General features: G+C 37.2%; 1 protein-coding gene across 1 annotated transcript; it reads right to left on the minus strand.

Annotated features, from left to right (window-relative positions):
- Positions 1-609: 609 nt before the first annotated feature.
- Positions 610-21,071, minus strand: LOC100890274 (adhesion G protein-coupled receptor L1). Its single transcript, XM_030979118.1, has 24 exons — positions 21,068-21,071; positions 20,292-20,416; positions 19,711-19,885; positions 18,857-19,168; positions 17,799-17,855; positions 17,161-17,256; positions 16,578-16,681; positions 15,071-15,313; positions 14,412-14,619; positions 13,568-13,717; positions 12,603-12,669; positions 11,740-11,905; positions 11,112-11,161; positions 10,577-10,700; positions 9,654-9,763; positions 8,694-8,793; positions 8,105-8,267; positions 7,231-7,297; positions 6,741-6,801; positions 6,003-6,088; positions 5,574-5,700; positions 4,503-4,714; positions 3,707-3,947; positions 610-3,073 (listed from the first exon to the last, which is right to left on the minus strand). Exons 1-24 carry the CDS (start codon positions 21,069-21,071, stop codon positions 2,975-2,977), a joined length of 3,147 nt encoding a protein of 1,048 aa, XP_030834978.1. The 3' UTR covers positions 610-2,974.
- Between the last annotated feature and the right edge of the window lie 2,445 nt (positions 21,072-23,516).

Here is a 23,516-nt window from a genome sequence, read left to right on the forward strand (position 1 = left end):
GTTTTAATCGGACAATAAAATGCAAACTTACAAGGAATCTGATTAGAAGGTGTGGCAGATGTTTTTAACGTCTCCCCTTCTCGTGCTCCCTTTTCTTTCCATTTGTTTCCTTCTTCGTTCGATTGGAGGGGCGGGGGCACGCCACTGACCCTTACCGTTAACTTTGAAAACAGAGGTGTTCCAGCCAGTGAGGAACACAGGCATCATGGAGAGGAGGAACCTACTTATAAACAAGGTCATCGATTGGGGAAAGGATGGGGCAAGAACCTAACACTCCTTTCACATTTATTTAACCCCTTCTATGCTCTTTTCCCCTCTCTCTCTCACCCTCTCTCTCTTCTACAGCTACTACTCCTTCATCTTAATACTTTTCTTTTTTTCTTGTTCTTTTACTTCTTCTCCTTGTTCTTCTTCATCTTCTTCTGTTTTTTTGTCTTCTTCTTCTCCTTGTTCTTCTTAGTCTTCTTCTATTTCGTCGCCTTCTTCTTCTATTTGTTTCACTGATTCGTCGTTCGAGTGGGCGACGCCCATTCGAATATTTGCATTTCTTATTTTATTAACATACATTGATTGGTTTCTCGAGTCAATAAGTATGAGACAATCAGTGAATTGTTTTGGTCAATTCTGTTTTCTGTCAAGATTTTATTAATGCAAATATCCAATTCTATTCTTCAAATGCATACAAGAAATAAAAATGCCTAAATGTATAGAAAACAAAAAAGACACATGTCCTAAACTTTTTTTTATAAAGGAAATGTAAAATCTTGTAACACCTAGCCCACTGCATCACACGTTTTCTTTTCTATTACTGTTCAACATTATTAATGTCCATCGAAAGTCTTTCTCGAAATCTTTCCATAATATCATCAAGCATTTTAGTAACCTTTTAAGTGAATTTCCAGCGTGGTTCATGAAATATATTGACAAGGGCTTTGAATAGATAATTATTTTCCACCTGGTATACAGTATTCAAAAATTTTGCGTCAGATAGAGAATGGAAGTCTCAATACTTATCTTTTAAAATGAGTTCTGTTTCGAAACGTTTTTGGAACGAATTATTTAATTTAGTTTCATCTAATTTCATGATCTGTGTTTAAGATTATTACCCTGTCGTGTATATGGCATAGTAGTGTATAAATATTTATCAATATTTAAATCCTGTATCCACAAGATAAACAAAAATGATATACCATTTTCACAGTAATATATTTCAAAGATTGCACATAATCATTCATTTCTGTATTCTTATTTTATAGACAGACCTCACATGTCGGCCTTATTATTTCTTCTCTCTGATTTTTAACCCGATTTAACATTTATAGGTAAAATCATATTATATTGGAGATTAAACAGACTGAAGATAACTTTACTGACTACAAAACGCGGTGTAGACAAAATTGAAAGGAAAACAAAGATACATTTAATTCCGTGTTACTCTGATTATATGTTTCGAAACCAACTCTTACGATATGCAACACACATCACAGTTGTGTTTCAAAATAAAAAAATGTGATATTTAATTTTTGATATCAAGTATAGACCAAAAGAAGCGTGTTGTCACCAATAGAAATACGTTATTATCAGTTAATAAGGGAAGCACATATTTAATTCATAGGTTCAAATACGGTTTTAGTCATTTGTTAAATCCATTTAATTGTTAATACCTGTATGAAATCTATTTTAAACATTGTATTGCATAAATACTGAAGTAGCATATGTAAATATCGTTATAGCTTTGAATGTTTATGTTTGGCAAAAGCAGGCATTATATGTATATAGAGAGTACCAGTTTTCAACGTATACTCTATTCAAACCTATGCTCCGATACAAAACAATCTTTATACGTCATGTATTTTTCCCTCAAACAAGATTAATCTCTAAAATCCCCCCTACTGCATAGGAAGAGATACTAAATTGAGCTAACATCAATATCATTATTTGTATAAGTACAATAATTTCTTCCAAGGACATTAAATGAATTTCACGTATAAAGTGCTTCTAATCGCAGGGAATTTCAGGTTATTGCAATGTGTTTTCAGTCACAGGTTATTTCGTTCGACAGTTCACTTTCTCAACCACCCCTTTCACCACATCATAACTCAATACATAAATACTAGTCAGTAGTCACTTTTTGACGATCGCACAAACTCTCTGCGGGAAAAAAAATATCTAGTTCATACAAAACCGAAAAAATCACAAGAAACAGAAATTAATTTGAACATTCTCTTTTCAGTATTATGAAGTAATTAAGCAAATTTGAATCAAACATTCACTAACTAACATAAAACAACTTTAGAGCCTGTTACGCACCACACAATATTTTAATTGCGCTGCGACCTGCGCTAATAAACCCAAAGGAGAATAATATACTGTATGCGCCAGTAAATCAACGCAATGGTTGCGCTGTTGAGTTTGTATTCGCCCTTTGTTATATATTACTCTTACAAGGTAACGTTTAAGTCTGCACTATTCGCTGACGTAGCTCTGCGCTAGTCGCTGACGCAGTCTTATGTTAAAAAATGACGCAGCGTGTGCAGCAGACCGCTATCGCCAAGGCGATGAAGGTTTTGTTCTAACACGTCTCTACTCATTATGCAAAATCAGTTATTACGCCATTGATCCTTGTTCGTTCTGTACACATAGGCTCGGTACATATCATGATTAATATCCGAGTTATATTTATCTCTTCATTCTACAGCCATTAATTTCTAATTAATAACATCATGTGTCGCATTTATCGATACAAATCATTATAACAATTCACTCATTTGGCAATTTGCAGCTGTTGCATTCATCAAGATATTTTACACCAAACAATGTATAAATACGCATATAAAAATTCTACATCATGGTTGTCAATGTTCGTCGTCTCCATCTAAGTATAATCATTCGTTAATATTTGCTCGCATGTTGGTTTGCGTGCTTGTCTTCCGAAGGGTACACATCATTTTCGCTGACTCCCGTGGATGTTGTTCTACACCGAAGTGACTAGACGATCTTCTTCATCTGCATTCGCATGTTCTGCCTCGGGGATCGGCGAAGGCGGGTCTAAAGCCCCTCTCACCTCATCATCCTGAGAACAAAACAAAAGGCAACGCATGGCTATAAGACTATCTAAATGTTCTGGTTCAATTATGGATGAATCAATCTAGCATGTTTTGGCCTAGGTAATAAATAAGGCAACCATTCTTGTTTGTGTACATTTGGGGCTAACATTTACATCTACATTTTATACATGTTTCTTTTCATTGTGGCCGGTTATGTCTCAGAACTTGAATAGTAAGAACTTTCTTGTATAAAGTTAATTATTGTTCAGGATATACCTGCGTGCCCCTTCCCCGTCCTCACCATTTCCCGATGGTCAAAATGAAACAAACTCGCACTGGGTCTACAGCCCATGATACTGCCGCTAAGTAGTAGCCCTTCAGGTAAGGTGAGGAGTCCGCCCCTATTTTTTTTCTGGATTTATCAATGATTTATACTTACTACTTAAATGGTCTACTGATAACAGTGACCAAGTCAGTATAGACCAAAAATACAAACTTACCAGAAACTGTGAAGAACACTTCAAATGTTCGCAAATAAACATAATATGTCGCTCGATTGTATTGAGGAAACAAAATATGATTATTTTCACAGAAAATGATATTAATCAAACTGGAATCGCAAATGTAATGATTCCGGATCAACTTCCGGGTCAACTTACTCGGAAGAAGCGTGACAGTACCTCCCGCTTAGCATCACTGTCCTTCCTCGCTAAATGCTGCTGCCTCCGAAGCGCCTGCACCGCGGTAGAACCCCATCGGGCTAGTGAAGGACTGCGGTCACCACCGGCACCGCCGACGTTAGTGTCACTGCTACCGCCTTGCCAGCTGCCGCCTCGTTCCCTCGTGTGTGATTGAAGCTCTAGCATTTCACGGGGTAGGTCCGAAGTCAGGTATGGATTACTGTTTGAAAAAGGAGTAGGTAACAATGAAAAATTGGCCTTTAATTAGGAAAACTAATTCTACGATAAAGACTGTTTACACAAAGCACACAGTTAAAGCCCCACTGCACTAATTAAAGCTACTTAATGCGCCCTCTATATGGCAAACACTGCATAATCGGTGACCATTAGTCCCCCATGGTTCCTTTTAACCACCTGTAAGTGGCCGTGCAGGGAGGTCTAATCCCTCCTGGCTAAACTAGTGCAGATAGACTTTAAATACTAGCAAATGTCTCTGAATTTAATGAGATTTTGATCATGCTACGTTCACGTTGTGATCAAAATCGCAGGGGAAGCTAAATACGCTGAGAGCATTCAAGGAATAAGTTCCTATACCAGCATGACCAGGCACCCTTTAAGGCAGCGGCGGGACTCTATAAACAGTGAAGCATGTGATGCACAGACCAGTGACGTATCCATTATAAAACCACAGCACCTCTAAGAGGGGAAGAGGACGTCAGTCACCCACCCCCTCCTCACATCCTAAAAAGGAATCCTTGATCCTCCTCTGATTTACCTGCCATGTGACGAAGGACTATGGATGTGAGAGGGCGCCTGTGACCTTCTAGAGCTAGTCCTGGGCGGAAGGTATCTCCTATACACGCTGTACTTGGTGGACCGTTGGAGTCCATGCGGGGACACATTGAACCCCATGGATGAGCGCCTCTCCGATAATATTTCTGTGATCTCACCGTCAAGCCCACAGAAGAAGACAAAGAAGAAAGCCCCCTGAAGAGATAAAACACGAATCGATTGAGAATTGTGATTCTTATCACAAATTGATTTACTTGATCCTTTAGGTACTCATGTATTGGTGCAGAAAAAAAAAAGTTCGCCATTAAGGAGGCGCGATAGCTCAGTCGATAGAGCAGTGGTCTCGTAATTCGGTGACCCGGGTTCGAAGCCAAGTCGATGCGCTAGTGCCCTTTGGTAAGGCATTAATCCTCATTACCAGGTTCCTCGGAGAGGACCTAAAGTCGTCGGCCGTTTGGTTGCTTACTTACAAGCATTTATGCTTTCTTAGCAGTCAGGTAAAATAACCACCACAATATGAAAGTGACATTATTATGCAGAGACAATTAAAAATGAGATGTCAATCGTCAAAATTGATCTCTGCAACTGTTTTATATATATACTTTCATTTCATCATAATCATCGAACTAGAGTATTTATAGAATACTAAGAATCATACATGTACGTCATCATGGCCCCCCCCCCCCCCAAAAAAAAAAAAAAAATCAAAAATCAATGCCTACTGTCAGTCAGTGCTCTTAACAAACTACAAACCGCCTCCTAACCGACAGCGATAGTGTATTCTTTGGGTTCGGTTTGTTATCGGTTTCGAATCGGTCTTATGGGTGTGACAAGGGCATGAACAACCGGTTATAAACGTTGTCTGATGAACCCAACAGAGGGAATCCTTTGACTGATAAATTTGGGGCCTTGTTTCATAAAACTTGTTTTCAATAACAAGTTTAAGAAAATGTTATTAGCTACTGAAATTGTGGCATTTGAATGGCTTGGAGCATATTTGTCATCGACATTTAGCATTTGTTATTTAAGTTTTATGAAACGGTTAAAATCTTACCTGCAGTATAGAAAACATGGCAAAAAGGATCTGCGGTACAAGACTGTACAAATCAACCGAGATAATTACAAAGGCCCATGCTATGGCCATCAGAACGACCTGAATCCAACAGCCTTTGCAGTGGTTACTGTGAATAAAATAAGATATATAAATGTTTATAAGTAAGACACAAAAAACTAAGTACTAAGAAAGCAATGAAACTAAAAGCACAAGGTCGAAATTCCTTCTCCCTCTTCCCCCTCTCTCTTGCTGTTTCTCTTTTCCCTCCTTTTTCCAAATTCTACCCACCTTCCTTTCTCTTCGAAATAATTTATCTCTATCTTTACTTCCGCCTCTCTTTCTCTCTCTCTCTGTCTCTTTCCACCTTTCTCCTCACTTTCTCTATCTCCTTTCTTCTTCAAACAATTCTTCCTAAGCATGACTGCTTACCTGATGACTTTATTAGCCTCTTTATCTTTAGAATACGAGCTTTCCATGATGTCCTTGCCAGTGTACACCAATACAAATACCGTGATCTGTGAACAAAACAGAACTGTTTCGGTCATTTTCTTTAAAAAACTCTAATATCATCAGTCATCCCGAAATGCCTAAGTATAAGGTAAATGTGAGAAACATATCCTAATAACTGAGAATTTGCTATTTATTTGGTACAAATGAAACATAACGGTATAATATTTATACAATAAAGGAGGCCCGTTTACACGTCCCGAGCACCATTTTGAAATATCGTCGATTGGGGGGGACTACCATTAACACTATTGGAAAAACCATTAAACAAAAAAACCGTCGAGGTTTACTCATACCACCACTCGTCGGTGCCCTGCATGAGTCAGCACGAAAGCGAAGAGAGTCACGCCAGCAAAAATCGGTGGAAAAATCGGTGGAAAAACCACACTCCAGAGGTTAACAAAACTGGAGTCTAACCGAAGATTGCATTCACACTGCAAAAATCGGTGGAAAAATCGGTGGAAAAAACCACACTCCAGAGGTAAATTTTTCGATTTCGATTTTCCACACTGGAATGAGAGAAAAACGACGAATTCTGGTTGCAGTGTCAATGCAGCTATTACGCTCTTGGTTATGAGAAAAAAAAGGATGACGTTTTATAATAAGCCTACGGGACTTTGTATTATTAATAATAAAAATAAATCTTTTAAAGTGACTTACGGCCCAGAAGCCTCCTGCAGGTCCAGCGAAAAGCCATATGTGATCAAAATTGATGAAACATCTAGAAAGTCAGGCAAATAAAGAGAGAGATAGAGAGTAGAAAGAATATAAAATTAACTGTTTAAGTCAGGTATGCTTGTTTTAGCTATGCACCTAGGAAATCACATAATTTAGAGCTGAATTATCACACTTTCAAAATCCAACCAACCAAGAATGTAAGTAACTTTTTTTGTCCTGCTTGTTTTGTCACACCTAGAATGATCGTAATATGGGAACAAAGAATTTAGGCTGATGGGCCTTATACAATTTTGTAAACATTTTTTAAAAACACAAAAGAAAAAGAAAATCAAACAGAAATAAATAAATCAAATCAAATCAAATCAAAATCAAAGTATAAGCGACATAACAGATAAAATACAATTGTTACGATGGGGCAGTTATAAGAAAATACAAACTACATATTTATGGAGAGATCGATTTCCAAACTTACACATCCGGGGAGAAGTAGGTTTCCCACTTGCTTTGTACCAGCGCAAAGACAAGGACAGCTGGAACGACTGTAACAAGAACACAAGAAGAAAATGCTTTTAGAGCAATAATTTGTTCAATGATTTTTCATGTGATTTCTACGTCATATTGAAGTCAATACAATTTATTTATTTATTTATTTCTGATATTTAGACAGGGTGACTCATTATCACCAATAATGGTGGTTTCCATGAGGCCCTGTTAAACATAATGAGGTACATTATAGTTTAACAAATATATATATATATATATATGATAATAATATTAATTACAAAATCTTGAACATAAATTCATAACAGAAATAAACAATAAGTAAGAAAATGTATTAACATATATATACAAAGTATTTAGTATCCGCGATGGTTTGTTTTGTTTTGTTTTGCTTTGCTTTTCGTTCAAGAAAGCGTTGTTGCATAATTATAATATTTTAATGTAACATTATAGCATAGACAGTAATTAGTTATAATACTGTGGCAATGCGAAGTTCTACCATGTATTATTAAAGGTCTTGCACACGAAGCGTCATTTTTATTTCGTTATTATCACGCTAGTAAATCTATGAAAAGACATAATGCAAACATCATTATTTTGCCTGATTTCTGTCATTTTCCGACGCAGTACTGCGTAGGCAAGTGACGCGATCTTTTTCGCGCCAAAAAGTGCTCGAAAATGAGCGATTAAAACGTTGTGATGAAATACTAATGGATGCACTAAGCCTTGATTATAGGGAGTGAGAGATAACGCATGAATAAAAAATAGGTGCATGTCATGTGACGCGTAATTACCAATCACGATGCTTAAACTACTAGACCCATTTTATAACACATAATACTTACACCAACCGATGACGTAATAGCGCAGCATAGGTCTTTGCTGCTGTTGGTCGGAGTGTATGGAATTTGCTACTTCGATGTAGAGATTGAACGCCTCGTTGCATATCCAACAGAAGGACGTCGTGAAGAAGAAGTGGATCGAGATGGCAAATATCTTGCAAACAGTCTGCAAATAACGTAGGTGGGGGAAAAGGGAATTTGAGTCAAACACTATTAAAGCAGAATGATGAACATGGAAGTGTAACAAGTTAATGCTGTAAAGCTTTATGTTAAAATGATTAAAAACCTTAGGTTTTCATTAATATACGTATGCTAGAAGAGAACGAACATTTGTTTGCTTTATAGGCTTCTTTCGTTAATGATAAATAAGAACTTTGACCTTATCATTAGGCCTCGATTCAAGAAAAGGTACAGTGCACAAACTAACCTTCATGCGTACGCGCATGACTGCACTCACTGCAGATTTTGAAATTTAAAAGAACACAATTAAAAACACAATTAGTGAAACAACAGGTGGATGACAAACCCTTTCCCCTTTTATAGCATTATCCCTGCCTTGGGAAATTGATTTTTTTTAAATCGTTAAACTTACAGCATTCTCCTGTCTTGTGATACCAATCATGAAAAGAAGATGGAGGACAATCAACGATACAGCCAGGTTACGATGTACCGCTACTGTATCAGTCGTACACCTGTGGAGAAAGAGGTTGGTTGGTTTATTTCATCTGACTGCTAAGATGGCCTGTGCATGCTACTAGGGGACCGACGGCTTTAAATCGTCTCCTGGAGACTTGGTAGCGAGGATTAATGCCTTACCAAAGGGCACTAGCGCATCGATAAGGCTACGAACCCGGGACCTCCCGGTTAAGAGACCAATGCTCTGACACTGAGCCATCGCGCCTCACGGAACGCGAAATAAACAAACTTCACCACAATTCATATCTACCAATGTCAAGATACTATGTCGTGACATTTCATTAGATTTCACTTTGCTAAGAAATTAAAAAAAAAGGGTCTCTCGGCAAATCCATCAATGGGAAAATTTAAATTAATCGGTCCAAAGAAGACTGCTCCACGCGTCAAGCTATAATTATTTTCAATACATTTCAATTTGGTTTTTAAAAAAGCCCACCATTAATCATTGTTAACCATACGATCAACAATACATAATAGTAGTCTTATCACCAAAGCCTTTGGTTATTTTTTAAAATCTAGGATGATTATTTGAGTGCAAAGGAAATTGAAACCTTGTGGGGGGGGGGGGGGGGGGGGGGGGGGGGGGCTGATGAGCTACAGCACACCAAGACATTTTGAAATGAACTGTATTCATGCAACCACTACGTCATATTCATAAAACAAAGTGGTCTAATAATACATTTTAATACATCAAATACCTAGTATATTTGATGACGAATTAACACTTTGAAAATATTGTATAGACACTTGAAGAATATTATCCGGGTAGAGGCACCACCCCCATCACCCGCACCACCCCATCACCCCCCTTTTATGTAGGATTGCGCCCACACGCCTGTGGCAGACTATTACTGACCTGAGATAGAAGAAGACTGATAGAGAGATAATGAGCATTGTGATGAGAACGAGGATTCCAATGTAACCAGCTGCAGTCATCACGAAACGGGGAGGTTCTCCGGGATCCCACTACATCATCACCAAACAAAATATAAGTAAAATATATTCAATTCACTTCAATTCAATTCAATCTTATTTCACACATCTTTAAAAACACGTCAGAAGATATTAAAACAAATCAGTATAAACTAAACAATATAAATATAACAACATTTATGTAGGCCTACATGGCACTATGAAAGAAGGATGAAGGGAGGTGGACGCAAAGGATCAACAAAGGCCAGCCATTAGCCTGTCAAGTCTAATCCCATATTTAACCACACTTCAAGAGAAATACATAAAAGAAAAAAAATAAACATATATATATACATTTATTTACGGATTAAAAGTAATGGCAAATGACTGTAGTACCATTTCAATAGCTTGAAACTCAATATACATATATCAGTGGCGGATCCAAAAAAAAAAATGTGCTCTGTACCCCCCCCCCCCCCCCCCCCCCCACCCCCCCACCCCCCCCCCCCCCACTGAGCGAATTTTCGGGAGCAAAAAAAAAAAAGTTGGGCCCCCTCCCTAAGAAATCCTGGATCCGCGCCTGACATATATAGTCGACTTGTATTACGCATAGATTACAAACAGAGAAAGAGAAAGGGAGGAGTTAGTTGATTAAATTTCACATGTACAGAACTGTGTTCAAAGTGATTTAAACAAAAAACTATCAAATTTTGTAGAGAAGACACATTGGTAATTGAGAATAGGCGTTTTATGTTTTTAATTTTACTATCGAGTTAAACTTTGAATGCTACTCTTGTACACACCTAAAATATTACTATTATTTTCAAGAGGTTTAATGCCAAAAAGGACGACATGATCATGACTTACGTTGATGTTATACATGTCTGTGGTGACAGCGAACGTACCGAGCTGGTAATAAAAACAGGAGGCGAATTCGCCTTCGGACGACATGTTAGTGGATTCAGAGGTACGCCAATGCCAATCATTGGGTCTAACAACAAAACAAAAAAAAGTATCAATTAAATAGACAACATTTTTACACCAAAAAACACAATTAATTTCATTTGGACATTCCTATTATTATTACGTAATAGTAGAAAAAAGAGGGTGAGATAGACAACATTAATCTGAATACATGAGTGAAAGAAAAGGGGAGGGCTGGTTTGCTGTTGTGTTGAACCTTTCAGCACAGCGCTTTATAACCACCTCTCTAAAAAAAATAAAAAAATAATAATAATAAAAAATAATCATAAGTTCTTGTTATCATTGTCACACTGCTATAAAATTTTACAAAGTATACATGATAAGTTCACGTATGAAAATATTATTTTTTTCGTCATTTTTTTTAGCAATGGTTAGTAGATGAGTTGAATAATATAGGAATATTTCAATATTAACTTACCCGCCTTGTATGTCGATAGCAACACATTCTGGATTTGAAATGTTGAATGTCTGAAAAGTTTAAGGGAAAACAATAGTAAATTAATTCAGACTAACGTTTCTTGTTGATTAGTGAAAAAATGCAAACTATATGAATGATTATTATACACAAAGACAGACTGATATAAAAATGTAAAACGATATACTCTTGCGTGAATTTAAAACAAATGTTTAATTTTACGAGTCACAAGTAGTTTTGCGTAAATTTTAAGTAACGAAATTAAAGAGTTTAATATGTTAAGTATCTTTTAATCTCGCTTAGCAAATATGACGTAAATATTAACCAAAATGTTATGCTCTATCATTCAACTAAAAGCAATCGGATTGAACGTCTGTACATGGATTATTTTTTAAAGCCCCACTGCACTACGTATGGCTACTTGCGCCCTTTATATAGCAAACAATGCCTAATCGGTGACCATTGGTCCCCCATGGTCCCCTTTGTCTTATGTTAATTGAGAGCTGATTTGATGAGATAACCACCTGTCAGTGACCTTGCATGGAGGTCTAATCCCTCCCGGCCAAACTAGTGCAGAGGGGCTTTAAAATATTAAATGGACACTAAAATGAATAAATAAAATCAAACTTACATCTGAAAATTTGAAATTAACTTCGACAGGGTCGGAAATATTGGCGAACGCGTCGTGGACGTCTGTCTCCGCAAAGACGCCCGTTGTTATGACAACCGAATTCACGTTGTCCTCTTTATGTTTATGTTCTTTCTCCTTATCTCGGTAATATTTTACGATTACTTGTCTGCATCAGATAAAAATGAAATAAATTGGAATAATTGGATTCGTTGAGACAAAGTAAGATGGCTGATCAAGTGTTTAATCAACCTTTGGCGGAAAAAGAAAAATAGTGTGGTAGGCAATAATTGTATTTTTTCAAGTTTTGTAGCATCAACATTTTGTGATACCTTTAAATTTGATTTTATAGGTATCAAAACCACATTCCAGAGAAACGTGGATTCTTTTTTTAACTGAAATTATGCATACTTATGTTAAAGCCCCTTTAAAAAGTTGGGAGCCCAACAAACTTGATGGCATAATTTCACTTATAGTACATTGTATCATAAAGTGAAAGAGGATGTCATTAAACACATTTCTGCAACGATTTTTAAAACAACTGCGTTTGAATTCGATCAGTAATGGAAGAATACAAAAATTAGGTCTTCTGCGTATACCAAAAAAAATAAAAAAATTATTCTTTCTTTTATTTATCAATAAAATAAAATAATTTGTTGCAGAAGTGTGTTTTAATTGACATCCTCTTTCATATCATGATACAATTATTTAAGTGAGCTGAAGTTCGTCTCAAAAGAATAGAAAACGAAAGAAAGCTGTTTTGTGTGTGGCAAAGTATTAACTCGTCCTTCCATTCAAATAAGTGAACAACTGATTATGACGATTTTGAAATTCAATGACACGTGATCAGAAAGTATGATACTTACTCAGGGTGATTTGGTAAATATCTCGCAATTTTCTCATAGCGAACGTAGAACACAGCCATTCTGGTTTCTGTTGATTGAATAAAAGAAATAAATACAATTCATTATTGTCAGTTATCATTTTACGCGGAGATATCAATATTCACCACCCTATGTTGACAAATCGTATCTATACATAAACAACTACAATTATCTACGCAAGTTGAGAACTCTCAATGAAACTAAAAGTTACATGATTTCGATACAAATTCAAGCTGGTTCATAATGGCATATCCTTTGGCAAAATGTCACGAAACACTTCGGCGGTAAGATGGAGCTAAATAATAGGTTCTGTTAAAATCTCTTTAAGAAAAACAGAATGAATATCTAACAGCGCTCTTCTACATGAATGTATGACACTTTTGTTTTGAATACTGGATGTGTGTCAAATCTATTTGGAATTCATCTGACAATCTGAAAAGTCAGTTTTTAGTGTATGTTTATGGAAGGGCGTTTTTAACCTTATTTACTTGTTTAAATAGATACCATCGTTATTTATATCTGTGCCTGTTAAATGGGTAAACCACCTACAGTATGTAAAGATATTTTGAATTGATAAAATTCAGTTTTAAAGGCATCGTGTAACAATGTTAAATCTGAGATGCATGGCCCTACGTATTATCAGTGTCTGTGATAAGGTGTAATATGATCATGAAGTGCCTCAAAAAAGTAAAAATCTTTACCATACTCGTTTTCCCCAATAGACTGTAGTTTTATGAAAACCATTAGGAAAACGCACAATATGATTTCGATTTCCAATCATAAAAATCTTGATAATCAGACAGGCGTTCCGCTTGTAAAAGTCATTAGGTTCCTGACTGACCTAAAGGTTTATAATTATCAATGTAGCTTGAGCTAAATCCAGGATTTTGTTTCAGAATTTGAGACATAGTTACCCAATCCCTTTAAGGAAAAAGCATAACAAATACCTTGCAGGTCACTATCCAAGTCATCGAAGAGTGTGTCGGGTATTACACCCCTTCCCTCATCTGAGTTCATCGATGACATACTAAGTTTGGCGACGTCGGGGAAGAAAGATCCGGTAAAGTCTATCGGACGGACGGTTTCCACGTAAATGGCTGCGATATAATGACAATATAACGGAAACATAATTATGGAAAATGAAAAACATAAGAAACTTTGTCCAAGAATGCAAACAGAATCCATAGTTTGTTTGGATACGGGTCAGTAGCATTGTTGTGTAGGAGTATTCATAGACGATAAGATCTAGCAAACTGCGACGGTTTGTTTCCACGTAAATGGCTTAGCTGTAATAACAATTGGAATAATGAAAAAAAATGAGAGTAACAATAATACAAACTATTTCCATTAATAGAAACGGACTTTACAATTTTTTTTAAAATGAGGTAAATAGATCTAATGTTGGAGTAAAAAAAAGTGACAACTTTCTTTAAATTGTATCAATCGTTGATGGCAGGCAAATTAATAAATATGAAAAATGTTCCTGTGCATGAAAAATATTGTACACGTCCTGAGTGTGAAACATCAGAAAAATTCCTATTCTTGAGGGATATACAGACAGATAGAGAGAGAGAGAGAGAGAGAGAGAGAGAGAGAGAGAGACGGTGGGGATGACCGATAATTTTGAAATAGAAATAAATAAGATAGGGAGAAAAAGTGACACGAGCTCCAGGGTTCAACCATATAAGGCACTCTAATCAGTCAATTGAAACGTGGAAGAGGCCATTTGGAAACAAAGGCACAATAATTTTAGCTGGACAAATAATAATAATATACCCATTTTCTGCTCACCGATATTTTGCCGGTCGAACGCCTTCTGTCCTTCTAACTCGTTGATATCTCCTCGTTTGGTGTGACGTAGCAAACTGCGCGCGAACAGGTTGACGAAATTCTCCATGACGTCGAGGAGTTCAACGGCCTGAGCGCCCCGGGGACGTGTAGCATTCCATGCGACCTCGTTTCGCTGGTCAATAATATTGTCGACAGTGTCCGTTACCCACTGGACCAAATGATTGAAGGAAAGAATATATATGGAAAATGTCATGCGTGGTAATCAAACATTCAATTCAATTTCAGTGATGGTATATGTAACTCATCCCTTTGAATTTACATTCAGTGATTGATATTAAACAAGATAATATATCTTCACTGAGGAAAAATGGAAGAATGAACAAGTGAGGAAAAAATAAGAGATAAATACATCAAAGAATAAGAAGGATATGACAGTTCAGATATTTAACAAAAGCGTTATACCGAGCAGGAGAACATGGTAAAAGTGCATGGATACAAGATGGAAGTGCAGTAGTAAAAAAAAATGAAAGAGGATTAGTGCTTGAAAAAGGGCATGAAATACACAAGTGGTAGATTAACTAAATAAATAAATACATATGGAACTAAATGTTCTTAAAACAATGAGTGGACGCAAAATCAGGAGAAAGGCACACACTCACCCTGACGAATTTGTTGGTCTCCTCAATCCGCGGATAAGCAGGTATCCGTCGGTTCTTGTTGAACTTTAACATGGTATCCGTCCATTGGTAATCAGACAGCGCCCTCGCTTGGGCGTCGACGATCAGTCGGATACATGTGATGCCGGTGGATAGGTCGGACGGGTTCGTCTTCTTCGACGACGTCGAGTTGTAAAGCCGCTCCAGGTACATCAGGATGTTGAGGTCGGATATGTTGCCCTCAATCTATGGTAGTTAATAAATGAGGATTTTGGCTCATAAATAAAAATAAATGAAGGTTGTGACAGATGAAGATTTGTTAACAACCTCTTCTATTTAAGCCAGTTCATGGTTGCAGTCTGAGCATGAGCAGATAAAGGTCATTGCAGACCAAATTGTGAAAATAACGGAGACAAAATACTGGATACCTGATCATAAAAGTTATTTAATCATTATTAGTTAAAGATAAACTTTAGTACTGGTAATGCGATTGCATTGTGAAAGAAAAGGTGTGGAAAGGATCAGAAACAGTTGATCATGTAGCATGTAAGTATTGGTGTGCACTGCAAGGTTCTGGAGTCATCAAAATCATAATAAATTTGACCGAGTCTTGGTAAAGTAACAAGCACTCACATAGAAAGCTATATATGGGACAACACACATGGTGTCGGGGCTAGTACTACCTTGATTTCCTTGTCTTTCTATGCTCATTACTCAGCCAGTATACATTTTCTTCCAAAATTGTTTGGCACATGTCATTTATTTGTAATCTTGAACATTCAGTGTAAGTTTCGTTTGATTCTGTAAGAATTTTTTTATATTTTTTTTACCAGTACTGGAGTTTATCTTTAATGCACAAGCTATGCACTCCATGATACACAGGTGGAAGTATACTTTGAAAAGGGGAAACAAAGGCTTTTCTATGTAGTACCTCCAGTGATATAGGTGTGATCGTTTCAAAATTTACAAAGTGTGACCTCTTCATGTTTTAAAGATCTGTGGGGGTCATTTGGGACAGGTGCTAACCGTTAAACTGGTCTATTCATTTAATACATGTTCAACTAAATTAAGTATTTTATAGATATCATGAAACATGCCAGTGACCTTTTGATAATGATAAAATCAAATTAACATATTATTTTGTCGTAACAAGTTAAGCATATTTTGTTTCATTTCGATGAACATAATGATAAGGTTATAGTGACATTCCCAAAGAAAAGGAGAAAGTGCACACATTGTTTGAATATGAATTTAATCATTGGGGTCAATATAAAAAAGTATATACCATCAACTATGCATTAAATACTGCTAATCGAGATCATCATCATCATCATCAACATCATCATTAAACAGATGATTATTGTCTGGCTAGAGTCAGAAAGATGTGAATTCATAGCCTCTTTAAACGAGTTCCTATTGGCCCTCAGCAGAATATAGTACTAATATAGTACAATTGTAGTACGAATATAGTCCGAATATAGTACGAATATAGTTCGAATATAGTACGAACCTCGCGTTTAAGTTCCCGTAGGTCAGACGAAACACAGGTCGAGAAGTTGGCCTCCTTCCACACTCCCAGACCCTCCTCTTCCATGCACATCCGCATTGCAAAACCTTGTAAACAAAATAGTCAGAGGTCAGGAATGTAGAGCAAAATACAAACAGAAGGGAAAAAAAGAAGACATGTGGAATAATTTGTTCGTTCGTTCGGACCCAGTTATGATCAGGCGGTAGGCTACTAGGCGTAGGCTTAATCATACACTGTCGCCCATAAAGTCGGATTTTTTTTCTTACCTTTTTCATTAAATGATTATGATAAGATATATACGATTTATATACTCTCATTACTTTTATATTGATCATTCTATACGACTTTTAGATGGATCCCTAAAAGGTTAATTCCACTCCAAAAATAATTTGTTTTATTAGATGCAGAAAAAAAGAAAAAAAGAGCAACAACAAAAATAATGATTAAAATCGGATAACCAATAAGGAAGTTATGAATTTACGGAGCCGGGGGTGGGGGGGGGGGGGGGGGTTTATACGTCACACTATTTATGATGGACTGCGTGATAATATATTTCTAAGCTTACCTGATGATATACCTGGACAGGGTCTAGTTGAGTTGTGTCCAGTAGGGGTACGAGGCCAAAGTATGTTCCTGGCATACTCTTGATTGCATTGTGGACCTGTGGACAGAATGGAAAAACGTTGATTATTATTATTGTTACCATTAGCATAATACATGTGTTACTATTATTAATAATATCATTATCATTATTATCATCATTATTATAAGTAGAAGTAGTTGTTGTAGTAGTAGTAGTAGTATGAGTAGTAGTATTAGTAGTAATTTTGTTGTTGTTGTATTTTTTGTTGATATCGTTGTAGTAGTTTTTGTTGTAGTAATTGTAGAAGTAGGAAATTTAGTAATATTATTCTCATTAGAAGTAGTACACTGTAGTAGCAGCCGCAGCAGTAGCAGTAGTAGCAGTAGTAGTAGTAGAAGTAGTGGTAGTAGTATACTTACTGCGTAGATAATATGTTTCTACAAGTTCCGTGACCTTAAAAACTCTATTAGACAAATAAGATTCCTAGTAGAAATATTCCAAATGCATTTTTATATAAAGGTAATTTTTTTCTCATAATCGTATCCCTGTTAATGTTTTCCAAATACATGCATATTAGACCAGGAAATAAATATTGCAGCATTTGCAATTGTCATACATACCATTTGTTTGACTGCAATGACTATCACATGTCTCTGCCTTGTTGACAACGCACTCGTCTGAAGAAGACAAAAGTAGAAATTCCATTTCTTTTCTTTATTTAATTATTATATCACCGTAATGATGCGAACATCATTGGTTAAAATTGGTGGATTGGCAATTTGATTGTGACGTATGTTCTTCGTAGACAAACTTCATTTTCATTTTTTTTCTTGATCAAATTTTCTCTCAGGACTGTACTTAATATATAAATCATCATTTATATATCGTTATATGTTATTTAAGGGAAAATATCCTGTACAACAAAAGATTTTAGGCAGGATATATTTAAGTCCTTTTTTTGTCTTCGAGAAAATATGAGAGTTGTTCGAGCTTAAATCATAATGATATTACTAAATCGCCTATTCGAAATCGTCACAAACAGGGATAACTGTTGTGATCTCCAATTTTCGAATAGGCCCCTACCTTTTATGTTATATTACTGATCCTATTTCGTCCAAACTGTTTTTGTTTTGTTCTGTTGTTCTGTATTCCTTCAGAGCAAGTGGTAATTAAGGTTTGATGTCCACCGTACCACCTCAACCACACTGACGAGACCAATAAAAGACCGAACAACGAAATGCAATACACCGAATGGCCGTAATCGGTCGGTTTAAAATATGTTTGGAATTGGTTTAGCATTGTGACTGCAGGTGCCAAATCTAAGGTGCATGGCCCTACGTGTTATCAGCGTCTGTGATATGGTGTAATATTCAAGCCCATACAAAATTGCGCTTCAAAATGATCATGAAGTGCCTCGAACAAATAAACATCTTTGAGTGACCGGTTTTACCATACTCATTTCCCCAATAGACTGTGTTTTAAAAATCGTTGGGAAAACGGTTTTTGAAATTTCGAATTCTAATCATAACTATCTTGACAATCAAACGGGCGATCGGCTTATAAACATCATGACTAACCGAAAGGTTTATAATTATGATTGCAGCATGAGCTCAATTAAGGATTTCGTTTAGAATCTGAGACAAAGATTCCAATCCCTTCAACTCAAGTTTTTACCTACCAAAGACTCCCGAGGGCCAGCGCAGTTTGGACGTACCCCTCGTGCCACTCCTAAAGTCCACCCATTCGGCCACGCTCCCGCAGTACGTAAAGGTGCAGTCGCTGGCTATATTCTGTAGGTATGTCACGTTCAAGATCTGATCCCACAAGTGCACGTGACTCAGCTGGCCCCGGAACCCGATGCTATGATTGGTCAGGCGATGGATCATGTGACCTATTGTGAGCTCCCCTCCGGCTTTGAGGTGATCGGCGATCGGGAGTTTGTTGTTGCCTGCCTTGTGGACGCCGTTTTTGTAGAGGTTCCACGATCCATCTGGATGGGAGGCGGGGGGGGGGGGGGGGGGGGGGGGGGGGGGAGAGGAGGGTTTAAAGTGGAAGAGATTAGGTTTTGGAGATATGGACTCGTTATCCCTTAAAAATATACCTACATTACACTGATCATTAACATGATGGAAACTGCTCGGATAATTTCAACAAGGACATGTCGACACCATCATAGTAGTAATGATAGCCTTTGTACACATATCTCTCTTTCAGGTAAACATCTTTTTATTCATAATAAGCTCTTCTTACTACATATCAATGTCCCTCTTTTTCAACAGCAACAAAACGAAGTCGATACACATATCGATAATCGCTCGACAATTTTGAATTTGAGGTGTTGCACCAAATTTAGGGCAAAACTTTTCAAGGGCTGTTTTCATTATTTTGACCAAAGAACTCTTTCGATTTTTTTTTAAAACATACTAAATATAAATGTTTGGCTAAAACAGTTTCTCAATAGGAAGGGTATCGCACCCCAACACCCCTTTACAGACGCCCCTGTTTGACTAAAGACGCTCGCATTTCTTTTACCTCTATCCCATGTAACTGCCACGTGAATCCACTTGCCGACCTCGAGACCCCAGTTCCTTGTCTTCTGAGGATTGTTCTTCCCAATGCCGATGATGAACTCGTTGCCGATGTTGATGTGAAACTGGTTCTCCATCCCGACAGAGTAGGCGATCAGAGTAGGCTCGTTCTTGGTCACCTAGTTGTCGTCGAGAATTATGAGCAAGAAATAAAAACACATTTTAAATTGATGCATTTTTATTATAAAGTCACAGGAAATGACAGCACATACAATCCTGATCGCTCCCAAGTTATGTTATGGAACTTTGCCTAGAAGCTTTTGAAATGTTAACATTGCTTGTGACGAATGGGCTTGAAACAGAATCTGCTTGAAATTGAATTAATGACAAGTAAACGTTATTTATGACGTAATTACCCCTGTAGCATGTTCTTAACATGCTGGGTTGAACAGAGGCGTCGCCGGCATCTTTTGTGGGGTACTTAAGAAATTAGTAAGAAAATGCTCTTGGACGCCAAGACAATATCGTCTATACTATTACAGTAAAGCGGTTATAAACCGTCCCTCTGATTGAAGAAGTACTTACATTTTGTTCGACCTTAACCCAGGCAGCGACTGTGAATGCTTCAAAGAGAGGCATATTCTTGCCCAGGATGATGGCGTAGCTTGATAAATCTTGCTTGAAGTCCAGGCGGGAGTCTACTGATTCAGCTACAGGAAGGCGATAAGGCAAGAATATACGGTGATTTGTTAGGATGTGGGGACGTCTCTATCGTCATGATCTATTCATAATTATTTGATCATATCGCAGGAACAATAGAGTTGCAGCAGTATAATACAGTCAAACCTGCCTGAGTGACCACCTGTATAGAACGACCAACTGTCTATACAGACCACATTTGTGTTTCCCTTGAACTGTTTTTCATTGAATCATGTATTACAGAGACCTGTACGTCAAGACCACCTCCTCATAAGACCACTTGTGTTGGCTCCTTTGGGTGGTCTTTATACACAGGTTTCCCTCTATTGTTCCAATACGGTCAAACACAATAATTATGATATCACATGTACCTCGACTTTAATAATGGAAATCTGAGATTTGTGTAATTTTTCATGAGAATGAATATTTCTCGAATGACATACATGTGTATATCGCTGATATTTTGTCGTGATACCACAACTCACTGCATTTATTTACATGTATTCCACTGGAAAAAGGAGAATGTATATTTATGTATGTCTTCAAATGTATTTTTATGCTAGGCAGGGCCCCCAAGTATAACAGTTTTTTTAACTACTGATGGGGCTACCCTGTTGAATAAAACGAAATAAAATAAATAAATTAAACTTGACCAATCTTACTCATGCAAATGTTGCTGTTCCATTCGAAGCCAGTTCCACACTCGCACCAGTACCCGGCTGGTGTGTCCGCACACGAGGGGTACTTGTAGAATCCCGAATCGCATTGCAGCTTTCGTAATGCCACCGCTGTTAATAGACAGGAGGGGAGGGGGAACAAATTACAGAGCTTTGATTAATATTCAAAAAATAAAATAGACAGCAAAAAGTTATGATTCTTTCTTACTATTTTCAATTTTTCAGTTTTTCTTATCTTTCGTTACTCATTACTGCAGAATTCTCTACAAATATTCTTAGGCAGTATCTCTTTCATCCCTGATTTCGAGTTTTGTATGATTCGGTGATTATTTTCCACCACAAGAAGAATTCAAATGACCTTAAGAAAAGATTTCGTCTGTTTGGGTAATGAATTTGAAAGGATTATAACATAGATACAACTTAAATTTATCAATTTAGCCTGAAAAAAGACGCATGAATTTGGAGTCCCGTACTATAATAGTAGGCCTAAAACAGGTGAAAGAAGCTGCATAAAATCATGACAAAGCCGAAAACCGAGATCCCCGGTAGGAAAAAAATTATTAAAGCACTTACCAAATCCTAAAGATTGATGAATCGCGGCAGACAAAAAGGCCAGAAAGAGGAGAACTTCGCTCCACATTTTTGTTTCCTCTACGAAAAGAACATGCACCCAGTTTGATAAACGCACAATTGGCGCCCTTTTTGCGGGGAGAGCTTCTTCCTGCTGTCTGGTAGAACACGAATGCTAGTGTGGTCGAAAGGTTGCCTGCATGTGGAGAAAATCAAATTTCTGTTTCTGTCAAATTGGCTCATCGGTAGTGAGCATGGTTAACCCGTTGATTCCTGAATTGTTTAATTCGCATATGTTGAATACAGGAGCCACTAGGTTCCAGGAGTCAAAGAGTTAATAGCTTGCTTTTGTTAGATCTGTATCCTGGTAGTTCACATGCACATACATCTCAATTGATTTGCACCAAAATAAATGAATGTTCAACACTTGATGTATTTTGTAATGTATGAATATTTCGGTAACCTTCTGTTGAAAATGTTTTTTGATATCCCTTTGTATAAGATTGATCACGAACCAAATTTGAATTTATTGCAGAATATCTTTTATTTGTATTGTTTTAATAAGATTGAGCAACTTCTATGAACTACACACAAAGTGGCTGCATTCACAAACAAATGATAATGTGATTTTAACCCGTTCATGCTATGTTCGTTTCTCTCGGGGAAAAAAAATATAACAACAGCTTGGAGTTTGAATCGCGAGGAACGGGGCTGTGTACAACTTACTGTATATCAGATATACTGCACTATGTACGAAAGAAATACATCTGGGGCTACAGCAATACATTTCTATGTTCTCAATTTAACTTGGTTCATTATGTCTAGAATATAATGCAGACATCGCAGTACAGCATCACAACATCGCTTCTGAATTTGTCTACGCATTGCAAATCTCATGGCGAATTTCGGACGAAATATATGTTGGCAACCTTGGTTAACCAGTAGGTCCCCAGTGCGTGCAACATCGGCAAGACCTGTTTATCAACGAGTAAGTGTTAAATGTAATTAAAGATCGACAACGTATGCAAATTGCCCCGGGTGGAAAAGGGATACAAATGGGATCGATGTCGGTAATACATAGCCGAGCGAGCGAGAGCAGAGGCGGTGTGAAACACAAATGGAGAGAGTTGGAGACAGAGAGAGTGTGTGAAAGAAGAAATAAATCATTGATAGACAGATACATGGATTGAGTGAGTGAGAGAGAGAGAGAGAGAGAGAGAGAGAGAGAGAGAGAGAGAGAGAGAGAAGGGGACAGGAGAGACAGGGCGAGCGAAAGGAGAGACAGGGCGAGCCAGCCGGGACACAGGGAATGATATAGTTAAACATTTCAAGAACAGAAAGTGATGATAATGATGGTGATGACGGTGGTTCTGGTGGTGGTGGTGGATTCAACACTTTCTGTGTTTGTAGTAGTAGTAGTAGTAGTAGTAGTAGTAGTAGTAGAAGTAGTAGTAGTAGTAGTAGAAGTAGTAGTAGTAGTAGTAGTAGTAGTAGTAGTAGTAGTAGTATAAGTAGTATCAGTGATGGTGGTTGTGGTAGTGATGATTGTGATGGTGGTGGTGGTGAATGATGATATTGATGATGGTGGTGGTGGTGGTGATGATGATGTTGATGATGACGATGACAATTATAATAATAATGTTAATGATGGTGGTGGTGATGGTGACGATGACGATGATGACCAAGATTATAACGGTGGTGATGATGGTGGAGGTTACAGTATTAACGTGATGATAACGATGATTGTTATACTGTTTTCTACTCAAGATGTGAACACACTGACTTAGCTTACGGAAAATTAAACTAAAAAACTTCATCTAAAACACAAGTTTTAACGCAATAAAAGAGGGAACTACACATACCC

Source organism: Strongylocentrotus purpuratus, unplaced genomic scaffold, assembly GCF_000002235.5.
Source record: "Strongylocentrotus purpuratus isolate Spur 01 unplaced genomic scaffold, Spur_5.0 spur5_scaffold_10, whole genome shotgun sequence".
In the NCBI taxonomy this organism is placed as follows: domain Eukaryota; kingdom Metazoa; phylum Echinodermata; class Echinoidea; order Camarodonta; family Strongylocentrotidae; genus Strongylocentrotus; species Strongylocentrotus purpuratus.

What these genes read in the sequence shown, in the direction of transcription:
- LOC100890274 (XM_030979118.1), bottom strand. An exon ending in CTTGGATAGTGACCTGCAAG is followed by an intron (nt 12,670 to 13,567) that starts GTATTTGTTATG and finishes TTCAATCAACAG; the next exon opens with AAACCAGAATGGCTGTGTTC. An exon ending in CCATGTTTTCTATACTGCAG is followed by an intron (nt 4,715 to 5,573) that starts GTAAGATTTTAA and finishes TTATCTCTTCAG; the next exon opens with GGGGCTTTCTTCTTTGTCTT.